General features: G+C 38.8%; 1 protein-coding gene across 3 annotated transcripts in view; it reads left to right on the forward strand.

Annotated features, from left to right (window-relative positions):
* Positions 1–21,990, forward strand: part of Ift88 (intraflagellar transport 88) — a 125,860-nt gene that overhangs the window by 3,690 nt on the left and 100,180 nt on the right. For 2 of the 3 annotated variants that reach the window (XM_070003169.1, XM_070003168.1), the window contains exons 2-4: positions 2,620–2,715; positions 6,384–6,446; positions 21,042–21,098. In XM_070003169.1, coding sequence (XP_069859270.1) covers positions 2,626–2,715; positions 6,384–6,446; positions 21,042–21,098 — 210 coding nt within the window. In that variant the 5' untranslated portion in view covers positions 2,620–2,625. The remainder of the gene's footprint in view (positions 1–2,619; positions 2,716–6,383; positions 6,447–21,041; positions 21,099–21,990) is intronic. The other variant, XM_070003166.1, reaches the window with a different exon arrangement.

The raw sequence follows: 21,990 nt of genomic DNA on the forward strand, positions 1-21,990 counted from the left end.
AAAATTAATAATCCTTCTATTTCAAAGTGTCTATGCAAGTAGTTTTAAGGTTCCAAGAAGCCACATATATTTGGAACTATGCTGAAAAATAGATAAAATGGAATTTTCTTAGGAATTTAGTAAATTCTTGAGCACACTTAGAATGATACAAGCTGTAGAAAGTAGACCCATGCCATATTTCTTTTCTTTTGCTTTTTTTGCTTCTGTTTCCCCTTCTTCCCTCCCTGCCCTCCTTTCTGGTTCTGGGCCTTGAACTTGAACTTGGAACCTGAGCAGTATCTCTGAGCTTTTTTTTTTTTTTTTTTTTTGTCTGTCATGGGGCTTGAACTCTGGGCCTGGGTGTTGCCCTTCAGCTCTTCAGCTCAAGGCTACTGCTCTACCACTTGAGCGACAGTGCCACTTCCAGTTTTCTGGTGGTTTATTGGAGATAAGAGTCTCAGACTTTCCTGCCCTGGCTGGCTTTGAACTGCAATCCTCACATCTTAGCTTCCTGAATAGCTAGGATTAAAGGCGTGAGCCACCAGCGCCTGGCTATCCCTGAGTTTTTTTGCTCAAAGCTCTACCAATTGAGCCATACTTTTACATCTTGCTTTTTTTTTTTTGGTTAGTCATGGGGTCTGAACTCTGGGCCTGAGCACTGTCCCTCAGCTCTTGAGCTCAAGACTAATGCTCTACCATTTGAACCACAGCACCACTTCCAGCTTTTTTTCTGCATATGTGGTGCTGAGGAATCGAGCCCAGGGCCTCATGCATGCAAGGCAAGCACTCTACCACTGAGCTACCTTTCCAGTCCCATGTCTTGCTTTTTTTTTTTTTTTGTCAGTCGTGGGGCTTTAACTCTGGGCCTGGGTGCTGTCCCTCAGCTCTTCAGCCCAAGATGAGTGCTCTACCACTTGAGCCACAGTGCCACTTCTGGTTTTCTGAGTGGTTTGTTGGAGATGAGAGTCTCATGGACTTTCCTGTCTGGGCTGGCTTTGAACTATGATCCTCAGATCTCAGCCTCCTAAGTAGTTGGGATTACAGGCATGGGATTACAGGCATGAGCCCTCGGCACGCAGTGAAGTATTATATTTCTTAGCAAATTACTCTTCTACCCTCATAATTTCCAAAAATATTGACTAGGTTTGAGAGACACTTGTGGAACTCCAGATTCTCAAGGAATTGTATTCTCAAGGAATTGTTTACAGTACAAGAATGTGGTAATCACATTTCTCTTAGGCTTCTATTTTACTTTGCTTTGACTTCTATTTTATTCTACATTGCACTTTTTTCTTAGTATTTTATGTGTAGCAAGTTTATAGCACTTTTACAGTGAACCTTATACTTGCATATATTTTACCACTAATACTTTCTGTACTTAATCATATATTCATGCATTTACTCCCCTTTATCATCTGTTTTCTCTTATTGTATTTCAGAGTAAATTACAAACATTAAATGTCCCTTAAATACTTTGGAATGCATATTAATTATAGTTTTGTATTTGTTCACACTTCTTTCTTTTTTAAAAAATTAATTAAATAGTTGTTCAAAGGTTTGAATTCCAAGTCAGGTTATGAGTACAGAGTATCTTGATCAGTGTCACCCTTATCATTATTCTTCCTCATCTCTACTCAGAAGCTAAATAGTTCAAATTTTACATAATGTGCATTGAATACAATAGCTATTTGCTCACCCTTCCTACTTGCATTGATGCATCTTCCCTTTTCATTTTCTCCCTGACAGAACGTGTTTCAGCTTCCTGGTGTAATTTTGCTAAACAGTTTGTTAGTTAACAAATTGGAGTTAACACCACTGGGACTCTTCCTCTAGCTATCCTTTAGTCAAATTGTTTGGGTATATATGCATATAATCCTGCATACATTATCATGTATGTTTGTATTTTATATCTTACTTCCATAAGAGATAAAGCATATACTCTGAGTCTGACTTACTTAACACATTTTTTTTATATTTCCATCTATTTTTGTGCAAATGATATAATATTCTTTCTAAATAGATAAGTAAAAAAAATCACCATTACACTTTTTGGTGAGAATATAAATAATTGCAACCACATTGGAAGTCAGTTTCTACCAGTGTAATGGTGTTTTCTTCCTTACCATTCCTGCTTACATTTGTTGTTCATATGTTTGAGCAATAATTAAGATGGCCAGTTTTACTGGAGCAAGATGGAATCTCTGTGTTGTTTTGATTTGGTTTATCAGAAAGATTGTAAGTTATATGTTATTTGAAATAAGTATTAATTGTTGAGACTGAGCATAGCTTAGTGGGTTTGCTTAGTGTATATGAGGCCCTTGTCTTCAATTCCCAACATTAAAAAAAAAAAGAAGAAGAAAAAGAATGCCTTTTTTTTTTTTTTGGCTGAGAAGGTGGCTCAGTGGTAGAGCGCTTGGCTTGCGTGCATGATGCCCTGGGTTCGATTCCTGAGCACCACATAAGCAAAAAGAAAAAAGCTGGAAGTGGCGCTGTGGCTCAAGTGGTAGAGCGCTAGCCTTTAGCTGAAGAGTTGAGGGACAGTGCCCAGGCCCAGAGTTCAGGCCCCACGACCGGACCCCCCCCCAAAAAAAAAATGTCTTTTTTATACCAATAACATGTCACATTGTTGTTTTTTCATAGGTACAAATGATGCAAAATGTGCACCTGGCACCAGAAACAGATGAAGATGATCTGTATTCTGGTTATAATGACTACAACCCAACCTATGATACTGAGGTAAAAAAAATGAATCTATTTTTTTTGTTTTTAATGTTGATTTTTAGCTCGGAGGCCCAACTGGTTCACAAAGACAGGATCTGAGCCAGGCACCAGAGGCTCACACTTGTAATTCTAATTACTCAGGAGGCTGAGATCTGAAGATAACAGTTTAAAGCCAGGTTGGGCAGAAAAAGTCTGTGTTTCTTGTCTCTAATTAACTAGCAAAAAGCCAGAAGTGGAGCTGTGGCTCAAGTGGTAGAGTGCCAGCCTTGAGTGGAAAAAGGTAAGGGATAGCATCAGGGCCTTTGGTGCAAACCCCAGTACTGCTCCCCCCGCCTCCCCCCCAAAAAAAGACTTGATTTAAGTATTGTCTGTTTTTCTGTCCTTTAGAATAATTGAATAAGCTGATTAAAAAAACTTAGAAAGTGCTATTAGTGACAAGACTAATTCCCAGCAATAGTAACAAAAACAGCAGCAGGGAAGATAAATGGTTATTTATATATGAATTAAGAATTATATACTTTTGGTGCTGGGAAGTTGGCTCATTGGTAGAGTGCTTACCTTGAATGCATGAGGCCCTGGGTTCAGTTCCTCAGTACCACATAAGCAGAAAAAAAGCTGGAAGTGGCACTGTGCCTCAAGTGGTAGGGCACTAGCCTTGAGCTGAAGAGCTGAGGGACAGTGCCCAGGCTCAGAGTTCAGCCCCCATGACGGACCAAAAAAAAAAAAAAAAAGAATTATGTACTTTTATTTTATTTTATTTTATTTTTTTGTCGGTTGTAGGGCTTGAACTCTGGGCCTGGGTGCTGTCCCTCAGCTCTTCAGCTCAAGGCGAGCACTCTACTACTTGAGCCACAACACCACTTCCAGTTTTCTAGTGGTTTATTGGAGATAAGAGTCTCACGGACTTTTTTGCCTGCTGGCTTTGAACCATGATCCTCAGATATCAGCCTCCTGAATAGCTGGGATTATAGGCGTGAAACACCGGTGCCCTGCACTTTTATTCTTTAACATAGTTATTTGAATGTCTAAGTTAGATGGATTAGCTGAAGTTATCTGAAATTATTTTTTGTAATTTGAAATGGCATGTAATTATTTTTTTAATTGCTATGCAAGGATTTTATAGAAAAATTAACAGAGATAAATTTGAAGAAAAGCTAAAGTCATAGAAACTATCACCCCCAAAAATTAACTACTAATATATAACCTGATAATGAGCTAATTCTTTTATCTTTGATGTTTTTTCCTGTATATAAGTGCATATCTGCACATATGATTATACACTGTCTTATCTGTCTGTCTAAAATCTATCATCTATTTTGTGCTGGTACTGGGGCTTGAACTCAGGTCCTCCCTCCCTTGCTTTGCTTTTTTGCTCAAGGCTGGTACTTTACCATTTGAGCCACATCTCCATTTCTGGCTTTTTGGTGGTTAATTAGAAATAAGAATCTCACAGACTTTCTGCCTGGCTTAGCCTGAGATCCACAGATCTTAGTTAAGATTATAGTCATGGGCTGCAAGTGTTAATACTATATACTCTCCTTTATAATACTTGAATTATATGAGAACATTTTCCAAAGTTGGTGTAAATTAATAAGACCATTAAAATATTGCTTTCTCCCCGGTTACTAAGGTAATTCTTTCTCATTGTTGAAAACTAAGTTACTAATGATACCATCTTTCCAAGATAACTGCTGCTTTTATTTAACAACAGTTTTAACTGCTACTGTTATATAACTGTTATTTTTTCTTTCCTTTATACATAAAAATATAGCTTTCATTTACCATGGTTGAGATTGAAGTAGCATTTACTTTTCTGTGTGTGTGTGTGTGTGTGTGTGTGTGTGTGTGTGTGTGTGTGTGTGTGTGTGTGTGTGTGTGTGTGTGTGTGTGTGTGTGTGTGTGTGTGTGTGTGTGTGTGTGTGTGTGTGTGTGTGTGTGTGTGTGTGTGTGTGTGTGTGTGTGTGTGTGTGTGTGTGTGTGTGTGTTCAAGCCCTGGGAACTGTACCTGAACTTTTGTGCTCAAGGCTTGAGCTACAGTTCTATTTACTGCTTTTCTCTTTACTCTTTTACGTTCAACTACATCATAAGCAAATCATGTCTTTCTAAATATTTAGATAAATAGGAATTTTGTGATTACAAACACTGAAAATATAATTCAGGTTGATTACATGTATTTTCTTTCCAGTTCTCTAGTATTATAAATAATATGGCAATAAACAATTTGTTTATTGAATAATGAATATTTTCTGTGTTTTGATGAAACATTTTTAGAACAGTGTCTCAGGTTAGAATGAATGGATGACAGGGTTGAATCTTCTTTTTTTTTTTTTTTGGCTAGTCCTGGGCCTTAAACTTAGGGCCTGGGCACTGTCCCTGAGCTTCTTTTGCTCAGAGCTAGTGCTCTACCACTTTGAGCCACAGCACCACTTCCGGCCTTTTCTGTGTATGTACTGAGGAATAGAACCCAGGGCTTCAGGCATGCTAGGCAAGCACTCTATCACTACGCCACATTCCCAGTCCCAGCTTGAATCTTCTTAAAACAGAGGAATTTCCTACCTCTTTAGGTTGTTAAGTTGTGCTTTCATGATATCATTTCAAGTGAATACTTAGGATATTAGACCCCCAAACAAATTATACAGCAAAACAAAAATGTTTGGTTTATGCCTGGTTTTCTTTGGCTCTAATTAACTATAATAATAGCAAGTTAAATACATTACTTAATCGCTTGACTCTGTTGCTTAAGAGGTTCATAAAATATACAACTTGTTAATTAAGGCACAAAGAAAAAGTTACAAAAGTAATGTTTTCTGTTTGTAACTGTTGGTATTCTTTAGTTTGTTGTTTAATTAACACTTAGTGATTAGTCAAATTTTACTAGGTTTATGAATCTCAGAAGACATACTTTTACACAAAGATCTGCCCAAAAGTAGTAGTATAATTAATTATTTACAAGTTGCAGTTGACTTTATATTTAATACAAAAGTTCTTGGGTTTCATGTCTAAGAATTGTAAACTTATTTAATGTTTTTAGTTGATATGAAAGGCTGTAGATAAAAAAGAATGCTTGTGTGTAATAAATGTTTTCAAGTGCATTGTAAATCCCTCCTACTTGCAGATTTTTTAAAAAGTTAATAGTGATTTTGTTTAATATGTATTGTTTATATTTATTTATTTATTTGTCTTTTTTTTAAGTACTAAGGTTTGCATTCAGGGCCTTGAAATGTCCAAGCATGTGCTCTACCACTTAAACCATATATCCCCAGCCCTGTATTTATTTTTTTAAACTACAGCTTTCTGAGGTAGGGATGGTAGCCTGATCCCAGGGTACAGGAAAAAGAAGGGAAAAAGATAGAAAGGGAACAGAGGAAGAGAGAGATGAGTGAAAGAGATTTGAAGTCTTTTACTGCTCTGGTTAGTAGGAAGAGAGAAAGAGAGGAAAGGCCATATCCTTCAATGCAGTTCAGTATAGTAGCCTTGAAATTGACCAATAAAATATATCCTCTTCTTCCTGGAGGAGGAAGGAGCCTTGATAATTTGGAGGGAGATTTGAAGTCCTTGAGCTGTACCTGTTTGGCTTTAGCTGAATTACAGAGGATCTTAAGTACCAAATAGAAGAATTTAAACAATTTTTTAAAATCCAATTATGCTTAATTTTGAATGTTCAATTTGCCTTTGCATTTTAGGAATTGGAAAATGATACAGGTTTTCAGCAAGCAGTGAGAACTAGTCATGGCAGAAGACCTCCTGTAAGTAATATTTTAAAGTTATGATGAAAATCACATCATAAAAATTTGCCATCGTAGTAATTTTTGAGTGTTCAGTTGAGTAAAGAAAGTATAGATCCTTTGTCATTTTGATTAATCTAAAACTCCATGCTCATTAACTATCCTTTGTTTTCCTCCATTTCTCTAAGCTCAGCAATCACCATTCAGCTTTCTCTTCCCATGAACCTGGATGCCTTCTTTGCCTCCCTTAAGTGGACTCATAAAGTGTTATTGTTGTTTTCTTTGTATTCTTTAGCACACAAAAGGTCTTTTGATTTGATACAATTTCATTTGTCAGTTTTCTTTTGTTTGCTTATGATTTTGGCATCATGTAGGTCACCACCAAAACTAATGCCATGAAGCTTTCTTTCTATGGTTTCTTCTTGGAGTTTTGTAGTTTAGGTCTTAATTTTCTACTTCAACAAAAAGATGTTGGGAGTTTTATTGAAGAGAGATTGTGTTGAATCTGTAGATCATTTCAGGTAGTATGAAGGAAATATCTTAAGTCTTCCAAATGAGGAACACAGAATAACTTTTCAATTATGTATGTCATCTTTAGTTTGTTTACTGGGAATTGAACTCAGGGCCTTATACTTGCTGGGCAGACATCTACCACTTGAGTCACACTACCAAGCTCTTTGTGTATTGGTTGATTTCAAGATAGAATCTCACTTTATGTCTGGGCCAGTCTAGACTGCAGTCTTCTTATTTGTGCTTCCCTATATCACTGAAATGGCCTGCACTACCATCCCAACCACTGTGCTTGAATCATGACTCCCTAATCTCTATCTACCAAGTAATTAGGATTACAGGTTGAGCTTGCCATATCCTTCCTCCCCTCTTCCCTCCTCTTTTTTTTCTCTCTTTTTGTGTGCTTGGTATTGAATCCAAGGCCTCATGCATATTAGGCAAGTACTGTACCAGTGAGCTCTATCTTTAGATCATAGCTTTTTAGCAATGTTTCAATGTGTCAAAAATGAATTTTTAAAAATTATTTTCATTAACATGCTAAATTAGTTTTTGTATATGGGGAGCCAGTACTGGAGCTTGAACTCAGGGCCTTGTATTATTGTTTGCTTTTTTTGCTCCAGGCTGGTGTTCTGTCACTTGAGTTATACCTTGATATATTCGTTTCTATTACTTGTAATAGAATAAGCAAAGCAGGCAAATTTTGTAAGTAAACTGTTAAGTCTTAATCTTTTGTTCATCTGCTCTCAGCTACAACGCTTCTCTTCAGTAGCTGGTGTTTTAGTTGTAAGCATCTGCACTCAACTTCTATTTAAAAAATATTTTATTGTTATTATTATACAGAGGGTTATCATTTCATAAGTCTGGTAATGAGTACATTCTTTTTTGGACAATATCACCCCTTCCTTTGCTTTCTCCCTGTTTCCCCCTCCTGTTCCTGCCCACAAGTTGCATAGTTCATTTTTTACATAGTGTCTACTGAGTACCATGATTGCATTTGTTCACACTTCTTCCCTTCATTCTGTACTCCCTTTTGTACCTCAAAAGACAAAAAGCAACAACACAACAATTAAAAAACCCTATAAGCAAAACAAATGACACCTATGCCATCACTACCACCACCAACCCCCCGCCCCCATGTTTCCATTTCCTGGAATTGGTTTCCATAAAAGTGTTTAGTGGAGTTACATCTTAGAGTTTCTCTCTTGAATATCCTTTAGTCTCACTGTGTGTGAATGACTGGAGACCTGTATTTTAGATATAACTTCCACATATGAGAGAGAACACACTCTGTTTGTCTGTCTGAGTTTGGCTTACCTCACTTGACATGATTTGTTCTAGGTCCATCCATTTACCTGCAGATGACATAATCTTACTCTTTCTAATGGATGAGTAGAATTCTATCATGTGTATGTACCACATTTTTGTGCATTTTTGGGTGGGGGAGGTCGGTCATAGGGCTTGAACTCTGGGCCTGAACGCTGTCCCTCAACTCTTCAGCTCAAGGCTAGCACGCTCTACCACTTGAGCCACTGAGCAACTTCTGATTTTCTGAATGGTTTATTGGAGATAAGAGTCTCATGGACTTTCCTGCCCTGGCTGGCTTTGAACCGAGATCCTCAGATCTCAGCCTCCTGAGTAGCTAGGATTACAGGTGTGAGCCACTGGTGCCCGACTTATACGTTCTTTTTAAACTATTTGTATTATCTTTAAGTAGTTGTACATTCACCAAAGCAATTTATGAAACTACATCTTGATCAGTGTCACCCCTTTCAACATTCTTCCTTCCTTCCTAACCCAGTCCTCTTATTTACCTTAATTTTGGGTTATATAATGAATTTTTTGTCATTTAACAAAGCAATTTATGATACAATGGATTTTTTTTTTTAGTTTTCATTATTTTGTTGTTGTTTTAGAGGTGATTTGGGAGGAGGGGAGAGCTACTTACTTTTACATATGTCAGGCAATAAGTACATTTCCTTCCTTTGGCATCATCTGTACATTTCCATCCTTTGGTATCATCTGTTCCGTCATTCTATCCCATTCCCTCCCTCTCATTTCCATCCATGAGTTGCTTGGTTTACATTCATCAATGTCCAATGCAACCAGTAGGCTCCACTGCTGCACTTTTTCACCGATTTTCCATTGATTCTGTGCCTACCCCCTACCTTCCCTCAGATGTGCATATGTATACATTATATAGGCGGTAGAGAATACAGAGTCATCTAAAAAATGATAAGACAAATTAAGAAAAGGCCCTTTGTTTCCTTATCTTTGGAGTTCATTTCAGTATGTATATTATTTTATATACATATGAGGAGGTGATTGGGTATTACAATCCAGTGCTTTTCTCCTAAGATTATCCTCTTTTTTTGGGGGGGGTGTTGGGATATTTGGGATTTTCTTTTTCATTTATTTTTCCTCTTTTAAAAATTTTTTTAATTATAAAGATACTGTACAGAGGGGTTACAGTTACATGAGTAAGGTAGTGAGTACATTTCCTGTTGAACATTCAGGTGGTAGAGTGCTTGCCTTGAGCTGAAGAGTTCAGGGACAGCACCCAGGCTCAGAGTTCAAGCCCCACTACTGACAAAAAAAAAAAAAAAAAAAAAAAAAAGGAATAAACCAAAGGAAAAAAAAGAAACAAACCCTGCAAACCATACAATAAAAAAAAACCCCGTTTCCATTTCTTGGAGGTCACTTTGATAAGCATTTTATGTGGTCATATGCACATAGATATTGAGTCATCATGATCCTCTCCTACGAATATCCTTCTTTGTTCTCACTGTGTGAATGTTTAGAATGCTGTTTAATCAATCATGTCCAAGTGTAATTATTTGTCTTTTACTATCCATTGGATTTACTTGTAGATTTATAGGCACATTCTAGTTATTACAAATGACCAAAACCATGTAGCCTGTGTTTCTTTGGGTCTGGCTTGCTTTGCTTAATGTATTTTCCAAGTGTTTCCATTTTCTTTTTTTTTTGTGTGTGTCCGGTCGTGGGGTCTGGGCCTGGGTGCTGTCCCTGTGCTCTTCAGCTCAAGGCTAGCGCTCTACCACTTGAGCCACAGCGCCACTTCCAGCTTTTTTCTTTTTGCTTATGTGGTGCTGTGGAATCGAACCCAGGGCCTCAGGCATGCAAGGCAAGTGCTCTACCACTGAGCTACCTTCCCAGCCCCTCCATTTTCTTATGAATGTGGCAATATAATTTTTTCTGATGGAAGCATGGAATTCCATTGTGTATTTATACTATATTTTCTTGATCCATTCATTTACTGAGGGGCATCTGGTTTCATTCCATATCTTAGCTGTGGCAAACAATGCTTCAGTGAACATGGTTGTGCTGGTGACTTTCATGCGGGCTAGTTTGTGGTCATTTGGTAAAAGCCCAGGAGTGGGATTGCTAGGTCATAGGGAAGTTATATGTTTAACCTCCATACTGCTTTCTAGAGTTGTTGAACAAGTTTTTGTATTCCTATCAGCATTCTCTTTTGGCCACATCCCTGCCAGCATCTGTTATTATTAGTTTCCTTGATAATAGCCATTCTAACTGGGATAAGGTAGAATTTCAATGTTGTGTTTTTTTTAAAAAACATTTTTTAATTATTATATCTTTAAGTAGTTGTACAAAGAAGTTCCCATTCTACAAAACAATATATGATTACGAGGTGTTTGACAACACTGTCATCCATCCCTCCTAACCCATCCCTTCTCTCACTTTTTTTAAAAAATTGAGATTAGGTGATTATATAAATTTTACATATTTCACAGTTTTGTGGAATAGTGATACTTAAAGTCACAAACACATTTTAACCTTCACAAGGCAAATTGTCCTTATCATGGTCTATAAAGTTTGTGAATTCTTTGAGCTTTGACAATACAAATTATTTCTTCCATATCAGGTGATGATTACATTTCTTTCCTTTTGCTTAGTGTAGGCTGTTCCCTCTTTCTTTCCCTCTCATTCCTCCCTTCCCTTCGCTGTCTTTGGGTTGCTTAGTTTTTTTCTTCTATGTCCAGTGCAGCTGATGGGCCCCTTTTTTGTATGTTGCTCCGTTTCCCACTTATTCTATTCCTCCTTCTGGCTTCTTTCCATTGCGTGCATATATCTACCCAATATATGGTCAAGAACATGGAGTCATTTAGCAATGATAGGACCAAGTGGGTGGTTGTCCTTTGTTTCTTGAGTCCTGTTTACTGTCGTATATTCTTGCATTTTGGCTTTAGTATCCACATATCAGGGAGACCATGTGCCGTTTTTCTCTTTGTTCTTGGCTTACTTTGCTCAAAATAATCCACTCTAGTTCCATCCATTTCCCTGCAAATGCCATTATTTTGTCCTTTCTAATGTCTGCATAATATTCCGTTGTATATACCACAATTTTTGGATCCACTCATCAGTAGTGGGGCATCTGGGTTGTTTCCACATCTTGGCTATTGTAAACAATGGTGCAATGACCATGGAGGTGCATGTGTCTTTGTATACTAGTTCCTGTTGTTCAGAGTAGATGCCTAGGAGTGGTATGTCTGGATCATAGGGGAGGTTATATTTGGTTGAATTTAGGATGTGGGCCATTCTGACTGGGGTAAGGTACAGCCAGGAATGATGAACATTTCCTCATTTTCTTTGCCATTTTTATCTCTTCTGAGAAGTCTCTCTTTAGTTCCCTTGCTAATTTCATGATTGGTTTGTTAGATTTCTGAAGGATTAGCTTCTTGAGTTCCCTGTGTATAATGGATATTAGACCTTTGTCTGATATATTGCTGGTAAATATTTTTTTCCCAATTAGTTGGCTTTCTTTCTAGTTTGGTTGGTATTCCTTTATCTATGCAGAAACTTCTTATTTTAAGGTAGTCCCATTTATCGAGTCTCTCTCCAATTTGTTGTGACCCTAGGACTCTGTTCAGGAAGTTCTTGCCTGTGCCTATAAGTTCAAGTGTGTCTCTGTCCTGCAGTAGTTTCAGAGTATCAGATTTGATGTTAAGGTCTTTAATCCATTTTGAGTTGATGTTAGTGCATGGTGACAGGCTAGGGTCCACTTTTAGTTTTCTGCATGTGGCCACCCAGTTTTCCCAGCACCAGTAGTTGAAGAGGTTATGATTCTTCCAATCTAAGTCTTTGTTCCTTTGTCAAATATAAACTGACTGTACGTATGTGGTTTTATTTCTGGGTCCTCTAGTCTGTTCCATTGGTCTTCCAGACTCTTTTTGTGCCAGTATCAAGCTGTCTTTGTTATTATGGCTCTTTGGTAGAGCTTGAAATCAGTATTGTGATCCCTCCTGCATTGTTTCTTTTGCCTAGAATTGCTTTAGCTATTCTAGGTCTTTTGTTGTTCCATATGAAGTTTTGGACTGTTTCCTCTATTTCAGTAAAGTATGTCATTGGGATTTTAATGGGAATTGTCTTGAATGTGCGTATCAATTTTGGTAGTATGGCCATTTTCTCTATATTAATTCTGCCTATCCAGGAACATAGGAGATCTTTCCATTTCTTGGTATCCTCTATGATTCCTTTTTTTAGGCTTTTATAGTTTTCATGAAATAGACCCTTTACCTCTTTGGTTAGGTTAATTCCTAGATACTTTATTTTTTGAGATTATTGGGAATGGAGTTGTTTCCTTGATTTCCCTTTCTGCTTGTACATTGTTGGTATACAGAAAGGTGACTGATTTTTGTGGGTTAATTTTGTATCCTGCTACTGTGCCGAAGTAGTTTATAAGCTGTAAGAGTTTGGAGATGGAGCCTTTGGGATCATTTTGATATAAAATCATGTCATCTGCAAAAAGAGATAGTTTAACTTCTTCCTCCCCTACGCGGATCCCTTTAATGTCTTTTTCTTGCCTTATTGCTCTGGCTAAGGATTCCAGAACTATATTTAAGAGAAGTGGAGAGAATGGACATTTTGCCTTGTTCCTGTTTTTAGGGGAATGGTTGTAGTTTTTCCCCATTAAGTATAACATTGGCTGTTGGTCTGTCATATAAGGCTTTTATTGTTTTAAGGAATGTTCCTTCTATTCCTATTTTTTCCAGAGCTTTTAACATGAATGAGTGTTGTACTTTATCAAAAGCCTCTTCTCCATCAATGGAGAGATATTCATGTGGTTCTTGACCTTGGATTGGTTGATGTGATGGATTACATGTATTTATTTACGTATGTTAAACCATCCCTGCATCTCTGGGATGAAGCCTACTTGGTCATAATGTATGATTTTTTTGATACGTTTCTGGATTCTGTTGGCTAGAATTTTAGTGAGGAGCTTTGCTTTGCTTCTGTGTTCATCAAAGAGATTGGTCTGTAATTCTCTTTTTTTATTGGGTCTTTGCCTGGTTTGGGGATGAGTGTGATACTGGCTCCATAGAATGAGTTTGGGATTACTCCTCTGCTTCTCTTTCTCTGAAGAGCTTGAGGAGTATGGGTATTAGTTCCTCTTTAAAGGTCTTATAGAATTCTGTTGTGAATGGATCTGGTCCTGGGCTTTTCCTTGTTGGCTTCTGATTGCTTCCTCTATCTCATTGTAGGTTATTGGCATATTTAATTGTTTTATTTCTCTTTGGTTCAGTTTGGGCAATTTGTATTTCTCTAGGTATTCATCCATTTTCACTAGGTTTTCCTTCCTTAGTGAGTATAAAGTCTAGAAATATTTCTTTATCATTGTTTGGATGTCTTGGATGTGTGGCATTTCTAGTCGTATTGATTTGGGGTCTCTCTTCTTTTTTTAGTTAATCTTGCTAGTGATCCATCAATTTTATTGATTTTTCAAAAACCAGCTTTTTTTTTTTTTTTTGGGTCTGGTCGTGGGGCCTGAACTCTGGGCCTGGGTGCTGTCCCTCAGCTCTTCAGCTCAAGGCTAGCACTCTACCATTTGAGCCACAGCACTACTTCTGGCTTTTTTTTTTTTTTTTTTTTTTGCTTATGTGGTGCTGGGGAATCGAACCCAGGGCCTCATGCATGCAAGCAAGCGCTCTACCACTGAGCCACCTTACCAGCCCTAGAAAAACCAGCTTTTTAAAAATTAATTTTATTGATAGTTTTCTTAATCTCTATCTTGTTAATTTTAGCTCTTGTTTTGGTCATCTTGCCCCATCTAGCAACTTTAGGTTCAACTTTTTCTTGTTTCTCTAGCAGTTTTAGTTGCATCATGAGATTTTTTACTTGGTCTGTCTCTGTTTTCTTGATGTGCACACTGAGAACAATAAATTTGCCCCTCAGGACTGCTTTTGCTGTGTCCCATAGATTTCTTTGTGATGTGTCGTCATTTTCATTGAATTGTAGGAACTTTTTTTTTTTTTTGTAGGCACTTTTTAATTTCTTCTGTGACACTTGTGTTGCTCGGCAATGTGCTGTTTAATTTCCATGTGTTTGAGTTTTTTTCTACTGTATGCCTTGTTCAACTGAGAACTAGTTTGATTCCACTATGGTCAGATAGAATACAGGGGATTATGTCAATCCTCTCGTATTTGCTTAAATGTGTTGTATGAACTAATATATGATCTATTTTAGAAAAAGTTCCATGGGCTGCTGAGAAAAATGTGTATTGGGTTGTTGTTGGGTGGAAAACTCAGTATATGTCAGTTTTCTGCTTGAGAGATGACATCATTTAATTTCAGAGACTTCTTTGCCAATTCTTTGGTTGGTAGTCCTGTCCTTTGGAGAGAGTATTAAAGTCTCCTAGTATTATTTTATTCGGATCCAGCTTTTCCTGTAAATCAGAGAGTATTTGCCTAACATATTTGGGTGCACTGATGTTGCGTATAGATTGACAATGGTGATAAACTCTTCATGGATTGTCCCCTGTATTATGTAGTTACCTTCTTTGTCTTTTCATAATGATTTTAATGTAAAGTTTATTTTATCTGGTATCAGAATGGCAACTCCTGCCTTCTTGCTGGGGCATTTGCATGGTAGATCTTCCTCCATCCTTTCACTTGGAGTTTGCTTTTATCTTCGGATGTTATGTGGGTCTCTTGCAGACAGCAAGTTGATAGATGTTGTTTTCTGATCCAATCTGTAGTTCTTTTTGTTTTGATTGGTGAATTGAGTTGGTTAATATTTATGGTTATTACAGAGAGGTATATTGTGTTTCCTGTCATTTTCTTACTTTCCTAAGTTTTTCTTCTTTCCTTCCCTCCTGTGTTTACTAAGTTGGTCTCCTAACGATATCTATCTGGTATGGATCCCTGTTCTCGATTGCTTTCTTCGGATTATAATCCCTTTCTTAGTATTCTTTTTAATGCTGGCTTATTGTTTATGAATTCATGTAGTTTTTCTTTACGATTAAAATTTTAGTTTGTCATTGAATGTGAATGCTAGCTTCGCTGGATATACCAGTCTGGGCTGGCAGTTACTGGTTTTCTGGGCTCGGATGGTTCTTTCCCAGGCTTTGTTGCATTCAGTGTCTGTGTGGAGAGATCTGCAGTGATTCTAATTTTTTTTCCCCATTGTAGTATAGCTCCTTCTTTTGTGTGCAAGATTGCTTCTTTATTGCTAAAATCTAGCATTTTTTACTATTATGTGCCTAGCAGTGTTCCTCCTGGGATCTTGCTTGTTAGGTGTTCTGTAGGCCTCTATTATGTAGGTAAGATTTTCTTTTTTAAGACTGGGGAAGTTTTCAGTGATGATCTTATTGAATAAGTGTTGCATTCCTTTATTCTGGTATTCTTCCCCTTTGCCCACCCCAGTTAAATTTCTTGGCACGTTCTGCTTGTTCTTGGGCCTCCCTTTGGCATATTTTGAGTTTTTTTTTCCATATCTCTTACTTTTTTTCCCAGTGCCTGCATTTTGTCTTCAATATCTGATACTCTATTTTCCATTTCATTCACTATTAACTGTGGCTTCCATTGTGGTTTGCATATAGGAAATTGAATTTTTCATAGAGGAAATTGAGCCATTTGTAATTTCTACATCATTCCTTAGAGTATTAATCTCATCTTTTACCATGGTGTTTTTTTTTTTTGTTTTTTGTTTTTTTTGTTGGTCGTGGGGCTTGAACTCTGTTCCTGTGCTCTTCAGCTCAAGGCGAGCGCTCTACCCCTTGAGCCATAACCCCACTTCCTGTTTTCTAGTGGTTTATTGGAGATAAGAGTCTCACAGACTTTCCTGCCCAGGCTGGCTTTGAACCGTGATCCTCAGATCTCAGCCTCCTGAGTAGTTAGGATTATAGGCGTGAGCCACCGGCACCTGGCTCCATGGTGTGTTCTGTATCTATTTTTGCGTGTATTTATTGTTGGAGAGCCTGGATCTCTTTTGATAGCTCACGCCTTTGTTCTTTCAATTTCTGATTTGTTTCTCATTTTAATTCTTGAGCATTGCCTCTATCATCTCTTGGATGTAGAGTTTGACTTCCATTTCTTTTTCACTTCCCCTGGCGTTCTTCCCTGTGTGGTTGCTGGTCTTTGAGTCTGGTTTACTATCTTGGCTGTTGATGAATTTTGTAATTTTTCACTGTGATTTTCGTATGTGGATTCAGGGATTATTGGAGACCCAATTCCAGGCTCTGATTGTTTTGGTCACTAGGTGGCTACTTTTGTTTAGTTCTGGATCAATTGATGTAGCTTGCTCTTGGCCCTGGGTAGGTTGAGAGTACTTTACTTGGTCCAAGGTTCTGTTGTGGGAAGGGCTGCTTTCCAGCTGTTGGTCTGGCCCACGGTAGGGCTAGACCCACTCCGCCCTCTGCTGGGGTGTGCCCTCAGATCCTGACCAGTCAGGGGCAGGCAGTTAAGATAGCTAGGATTCCTGCCTAGGACCCAGGTAGGGTTTCTTCAACTGTCTACTGGATAACCTAGGCAGTTCCTGCCTTTAGTCAAGGACCCCACATCTTGACTGCTTGTGTTCCCTCCCAGGGGTGCTGTTAGTCAAGACTGGTGGGCTGGGTGTACCCAATGGTTGCTGGGGCACTTGTACAGCTCTCAGCCTCCTTAGTACTTGTAGCCCAGGTGTCGGTGGGGGCAAGGTTAATTTCTGGTGGGTTATTACCAGTGCTGGCCTCCCATGGCAGGGGGGTTAAGTGGGGAGTGTGTGTCCCTGTGGGGCTTTTCCTAGTACTGGTTGGGAGCTGTCTAGTCATCTGTGGCACATGGCTGTTGTTGTGTGCTGTGGGTTGTTGGTCAACACCGTGTTCCACGTTTGTTGAGATGATTGTGGACTGTGCTAGGTAGTGGTGCAGGCTGGGTCTGTGTTTCCCAGCCTTTACCACTGTTTGTGCTGTCCCATTTGGTGCTGTGGGTCTGGGGTTCTTCACTGCTGCCGCCCACCTGCTCCGGGCTCGATGATTCCGCTGGCTAGTGCTGGGTAGCACTTTGAGTCTGGGATCCTTTGCTACTGCTGCCACCATCTTGGTTGCCGCTGTTGTCCCAGGCTGGGCTGTGTTGTTTAAACAGTCCTGTATATAGAGGCGCCACACCACCCTGCAAGTCTGGGGTCGTTCGCTGCCACCACTGCAGTCACTGTCTCCCCGAGCTGGGTAGGGGAATGAGGCGCTGGGTTGGGAGTCTGCATGGCCGGCTGCTGCTCCAGGCTGAGCTGGGCTGCTTACACCGGTTGGGGAGGTGCCGCGGGGGTGGGGTTGGGGGTTGGGGTAGGTCCTCGTGCAGGTTGTGCATTCCCAGTTTTCTGTTTCTATTCTCTGGGTCGGCACCAGCTCTTGGGAGCCTTGGGATGCTTGTGGTTCTGTGGTCCCTGGTGGGTCCTGAGCCAGGCGCTTGAGTGCACGGAGCTCCGGCGGGGAGCCCTGTCAGCCACAAGGGGTGGGGAAGGGACTTCCCGCTTTACGGTCTTTGTGTAGGTTCTGAGGCTTTTCCCTTTTCCCTTTTTTCCATTTCCTGTCTCGGAGTAATAGCCTTTGTTGTTGTTGTTGGTCTTTGGAGATACGGAGCACTGAAACCCGAACTCTCTATTTCTATTTGGTTGGAGAGAGCTGCAGTGTTTCCCTACTGTTCTGTCACCATCTCGGCCCCTCCTCAATGTTGTTTTGATTTGTGTTTCTTTTAGGGCCAGAGATATTGAACATTTCTCATTGTGTCTATTGGCCATTCTTATTCTTCAGAGAAGTCTCTTGTTTAAGTCTTTAGCCCACTTATTAATGGATTTGTTGTTTCTTTGAGGATTTATTCTTTTGGGGGGTTAATTTTTTGTGCACCAAGTATATTTTAGCCATCAGGCCTTTGTCTGATGCATAGCTAGTAAAGATCTTCTCTCATTCTGTGGATCTTTCTATTTGTCTTGCTAGCTATGTACTTTGCATGCAGAAACTGTTCAGTTTGATGCATTCCCATTTATCCAGACTTTCTTTGATTTGTTGTGATTCAGATCTTAGGAAGTTTTGACCACAAAGCCTTCATGTTTTGCCTGTCCTTCCCTGTGATATTTTCAGGGTATCTAGTCTTTTTTTTTTTTTTTTTTTTTTTTTGTATCTAGTCATATTGAGAACTTGGATCCATTTGGAATTGATTTCTGGTGCAGGATGATATATAAGGATCTAACTTCAGATTTCTGCACCTGTCTTTCTTCCATCCTGTGTTTTTGGCTCCCTTATCAAGCTTAGGTAGCTATTGGTCTGTAGGCTCATTTCTGAGTCTTCTATTCCATTGGTCCTCAGGCCTATTCCTGCACCAGTACCAAGCTCTTTTCGTTTCTTTGTTGTTGTTTTAATTACTACAGCTTTGTAATAGAGTTTGAAATTTGGCATTGATATTCCTCCAGCACTGTTCTTCCTGCTAAGGATTGTTTTTGCTATTCGGGGTCTTATATTATCCTATATGAATGTTTGGATTGCTTCTTCTATATCATTGAAGAATGTTGGTTTTGATGTGTATTGCATTGAATTTATAGATAGCTTTGGGCAATATTGTCATTGAAAATATTGGCTTAAAGTTTACTGTTTTGTCCTTTTTTTTCCCCCATGCCTCTTTTCAGTTTCATCTTCTCTCCTTTTTTGCCTTTTATTTTTATTTGCCTTTTATGTTTTGTTATTCCATTTTCATTTTTTGTTATCTTAGAAATTTTTATTCCATAACTGTTCTTTTGGTATTCTATAAAATTTCAACACATTTTTTTTTTTTGGTGGGTCATGGGCTTGAACTCTGAGCTCGGGCGCTGACCCTGCACTCTTCAGCTCAAGGCGAGCCCTCTACCGCTTGAGGCACAGAGCCACTTCCGGTTTTCTAGTGGTTTATTGGAGATAAGAGTCTCACGGACTTTCCTGCCTGGGCTGGCTTTGAACTGAGATCCTCAGATCTCAGCCTCCTGAGTAGCTAGGATTACAGGTATGAGCCGCTGGTACCTGGCTTCAACACATTTTTTTAACTTAATAAAAGTCTAGTATAAACATAGGTTTGCTATTTGCTGGGAAGTATCAGACTTTTAGCACTCTAGGGGGTGGGAATGTTGAAGGGGGTGACATTGATCAAGATTTATTGTATTTTTAAGCTGCTTTGTTAAATGATACCTCCTTTGTACAGCTACTTAAATATAATAAAATATTTAAAAATTAATAAAACAAAAATAGAATCATTATTTATATATTTGTTTCTGTCTGTTTTATTTATGTTTGTTCTTTATTGGCAATGGAATCTTCCTTTGTAGCTCAAACTGGTCTTGAACTCATGACCCTCTTGACCACGTTCCCAAATGCTGGGATTACAGACATATAGCACCATGTTTGGCTTATTATTATTTCTTCTCTTCTTTCCTCCTTCTTCCTCCATCCTCCACCTTTCTCCACCTTCCTTCCTTCTCTTTCTTCTCTTCCTCCTCCTCCTCTCCAATTCTCCACTGAAATTGTCAGTCTTTTTTTTTTTTTTTTTTGGCTTGTATTGGGACCTGAACTCAGGGCCTGGGCACTGTCCCTGAGCTTCTTTTGCTCAAGGCTTACACTCTGCCACTTGAGCCATAGCATCACTTCCTGCCTTTTCTGTTTATGTGGTACTGAGGAATTGGACTCAAGGCTTCATACATGCTAGGCAAGCACTCTACCACTAAGTCACCTTCCCAGCCCTGTAGCTGTAGTCTTTTGAGATGGCAAGCCAAGCATAAAGGAGTCTTAGGGTTTCTTCCTTGGCAGGCCCTTATCTCCAGAGTTTTTCTGCAGGCTAAGTCTGTCAGAAGCTATGTTCAAATTCTCAGCCATGCTTGTAAAAGAAATAGATGCCTGTAGGATAAAAGCAGCCCAAATTCAGACTTGCCTCCCTAGCCTTCCCTTGTCCTTATTTTGAGATCTGGTGGTTTTGTACTGTATTGGCTCTTTTCTAGTGCATTTAAATGCATCTTTTCTTTAGGGTGGGGAGGGGGAAGAAAATCAGTAGGTTTAACTCAAGACCTATGTTTGCTAGGCTGGTGCTATACCATTTGAAACCATGTCCCAGTCCTGCTTTTTGCTTGCCATTTTAGAGACAAGAGTATAGCAAACCTTTTCTTCTTGGACTAGCCATGAACTAAAGACTTCTAGATTTTAGCCTTATAAAAAGCTAGGATTAGAGGTGTAATCCACTAGTACTTGGCATCAAACTGAGTTTTAAGAAATTACTTTGTTTCCTGCCTTTTGAATCATAAATAGCATCCCTCTATGAGTGGCATTTCATCAAACATTTCAAACAAATAGGCCAAGCAGCTAATGTGTTTAGAACACTTATTCTTGCATGGTCCCATATGATCTAGCTACAACTGTGTGATTGGTATACTTTGTATCTTTATTTGAAAGAGGAGCAAATTTAGGTTGAAAGATATTAAAAATAAGCACAGTTGAGAGAGAACTGAGATTCAAAACCAGTTCTCTGCCTCTACTTCGTGTATCTGTTCTTCAGGCCAGTGCCTGGTGGTACTGAGAATGCAGCAGGTGTTTAGAGTGATCGATGTGGGCGTAAAGGCAGATCTTTCTTGTCAGTACCTCAGACCATTCCAAAATCCGTTTTCTCCTTGAAAATGAAATTCAAATAGAATCTTCTCAATATTTCATATAACTGAGCTTCTTAACAGTGAAGATAATTTAGAAGAAATCATACTAATTTTTATGTAACTATTTTATTGATATCTATATTTTTCCATTTCTTTCCCAGTTTCTATTAATATAGCTTAATGTGAATTCTGTTAACTATGTTCTTTTTCCTCCCGAAGGTAACTGCTAAAATACCAAGCACGGCAGTTACTAGACCTATAGCTACTGGATATGGGGTAGGTTTTTGTAAGCTGAAAATATTAAGATGCTTTTTCTTATATATAATTTCACTTGAGGCAGTTCTAAACAATCTCAGCTGGCTTTCAGTTCAAGATTCAGATTGATTTTCCATTTCAGAGAGTGACAGACATTAAAAAAATACATAATATGATTAACTGATTTGAGCTGTGTGTGTGTGTGTGTGTGTGTGTGTGTGTGTGTGTGTGTGTGTGTGTGTGTGTGTGTGTGTGTGTGTGTGTGTGTGTGTGTGTGTGTGTGTGTGTGTGTGTGTGTGTGTGTGTGTGTGTGTGTTTGCCAGACCTGGGGCTTAAATTCAGGGCATGGGCACTGTCCCTGAGTTTCTTTTGCTGAAGGCTAGCACTCTCCCACTTGAGCCACAGCACCTCTTTTGGCTTTTTCTGTGTCTGTGGTACTGAGGAATCAAACCCAGGGCTTCATGCATGCTTGGGCAAGCACTCTACCACTAAGCCACATTCCCAGCCATGATTTGAGCTTTTTAGTCAGTTATTATGTTACCTTCTTCCATTTATGTTTGTGAATAGACTTCTGTTCATTTTCTTCATAAAATAACCAAGTCTCTTTTGTGTTTATTCATCTGTTTTATGTGAAATAAGATGTTCTGTTAGTGTATGATGTTTATAACTATAATAATTTCACAATAAATGAAAAGAAAATGTTAAGACAAGTATTTCAGTTGTATGCATTTGAGTCTTAAGAGACCTCTGGGAAAAAGATAAACCTTTTAGTTTTGCCCAAATTACATACAATTTGGATATTTTAGCTTACATTAAAAGAGGAATGGTTGCAAAAGAAAAGAATGAGGTAGAAAGTATCTCTTAGTCCTTATAAGGATTAAGAATCAGGAATTCAGGGGTCAGAGAAGTGGCT

Source organism: Dipodomys merriami, unplaced genomic scaffold (genome assembly GCF_024711535.1).
Source record: "Dipodomys merriami isolate MVZ:Mamm:240054 unplaced genomic scaffold, mDipMer1.0.p SCAF_6, whole genome shotgun sequence".
In the NCBI taxonomy this organism is placed as follows: domain Eukaryota; kingdom Metazoa; phylum Chordata; class Mammalia; order Rodentia; family Heteromyidae; genus Dipodomys; species Dipodomys merriami.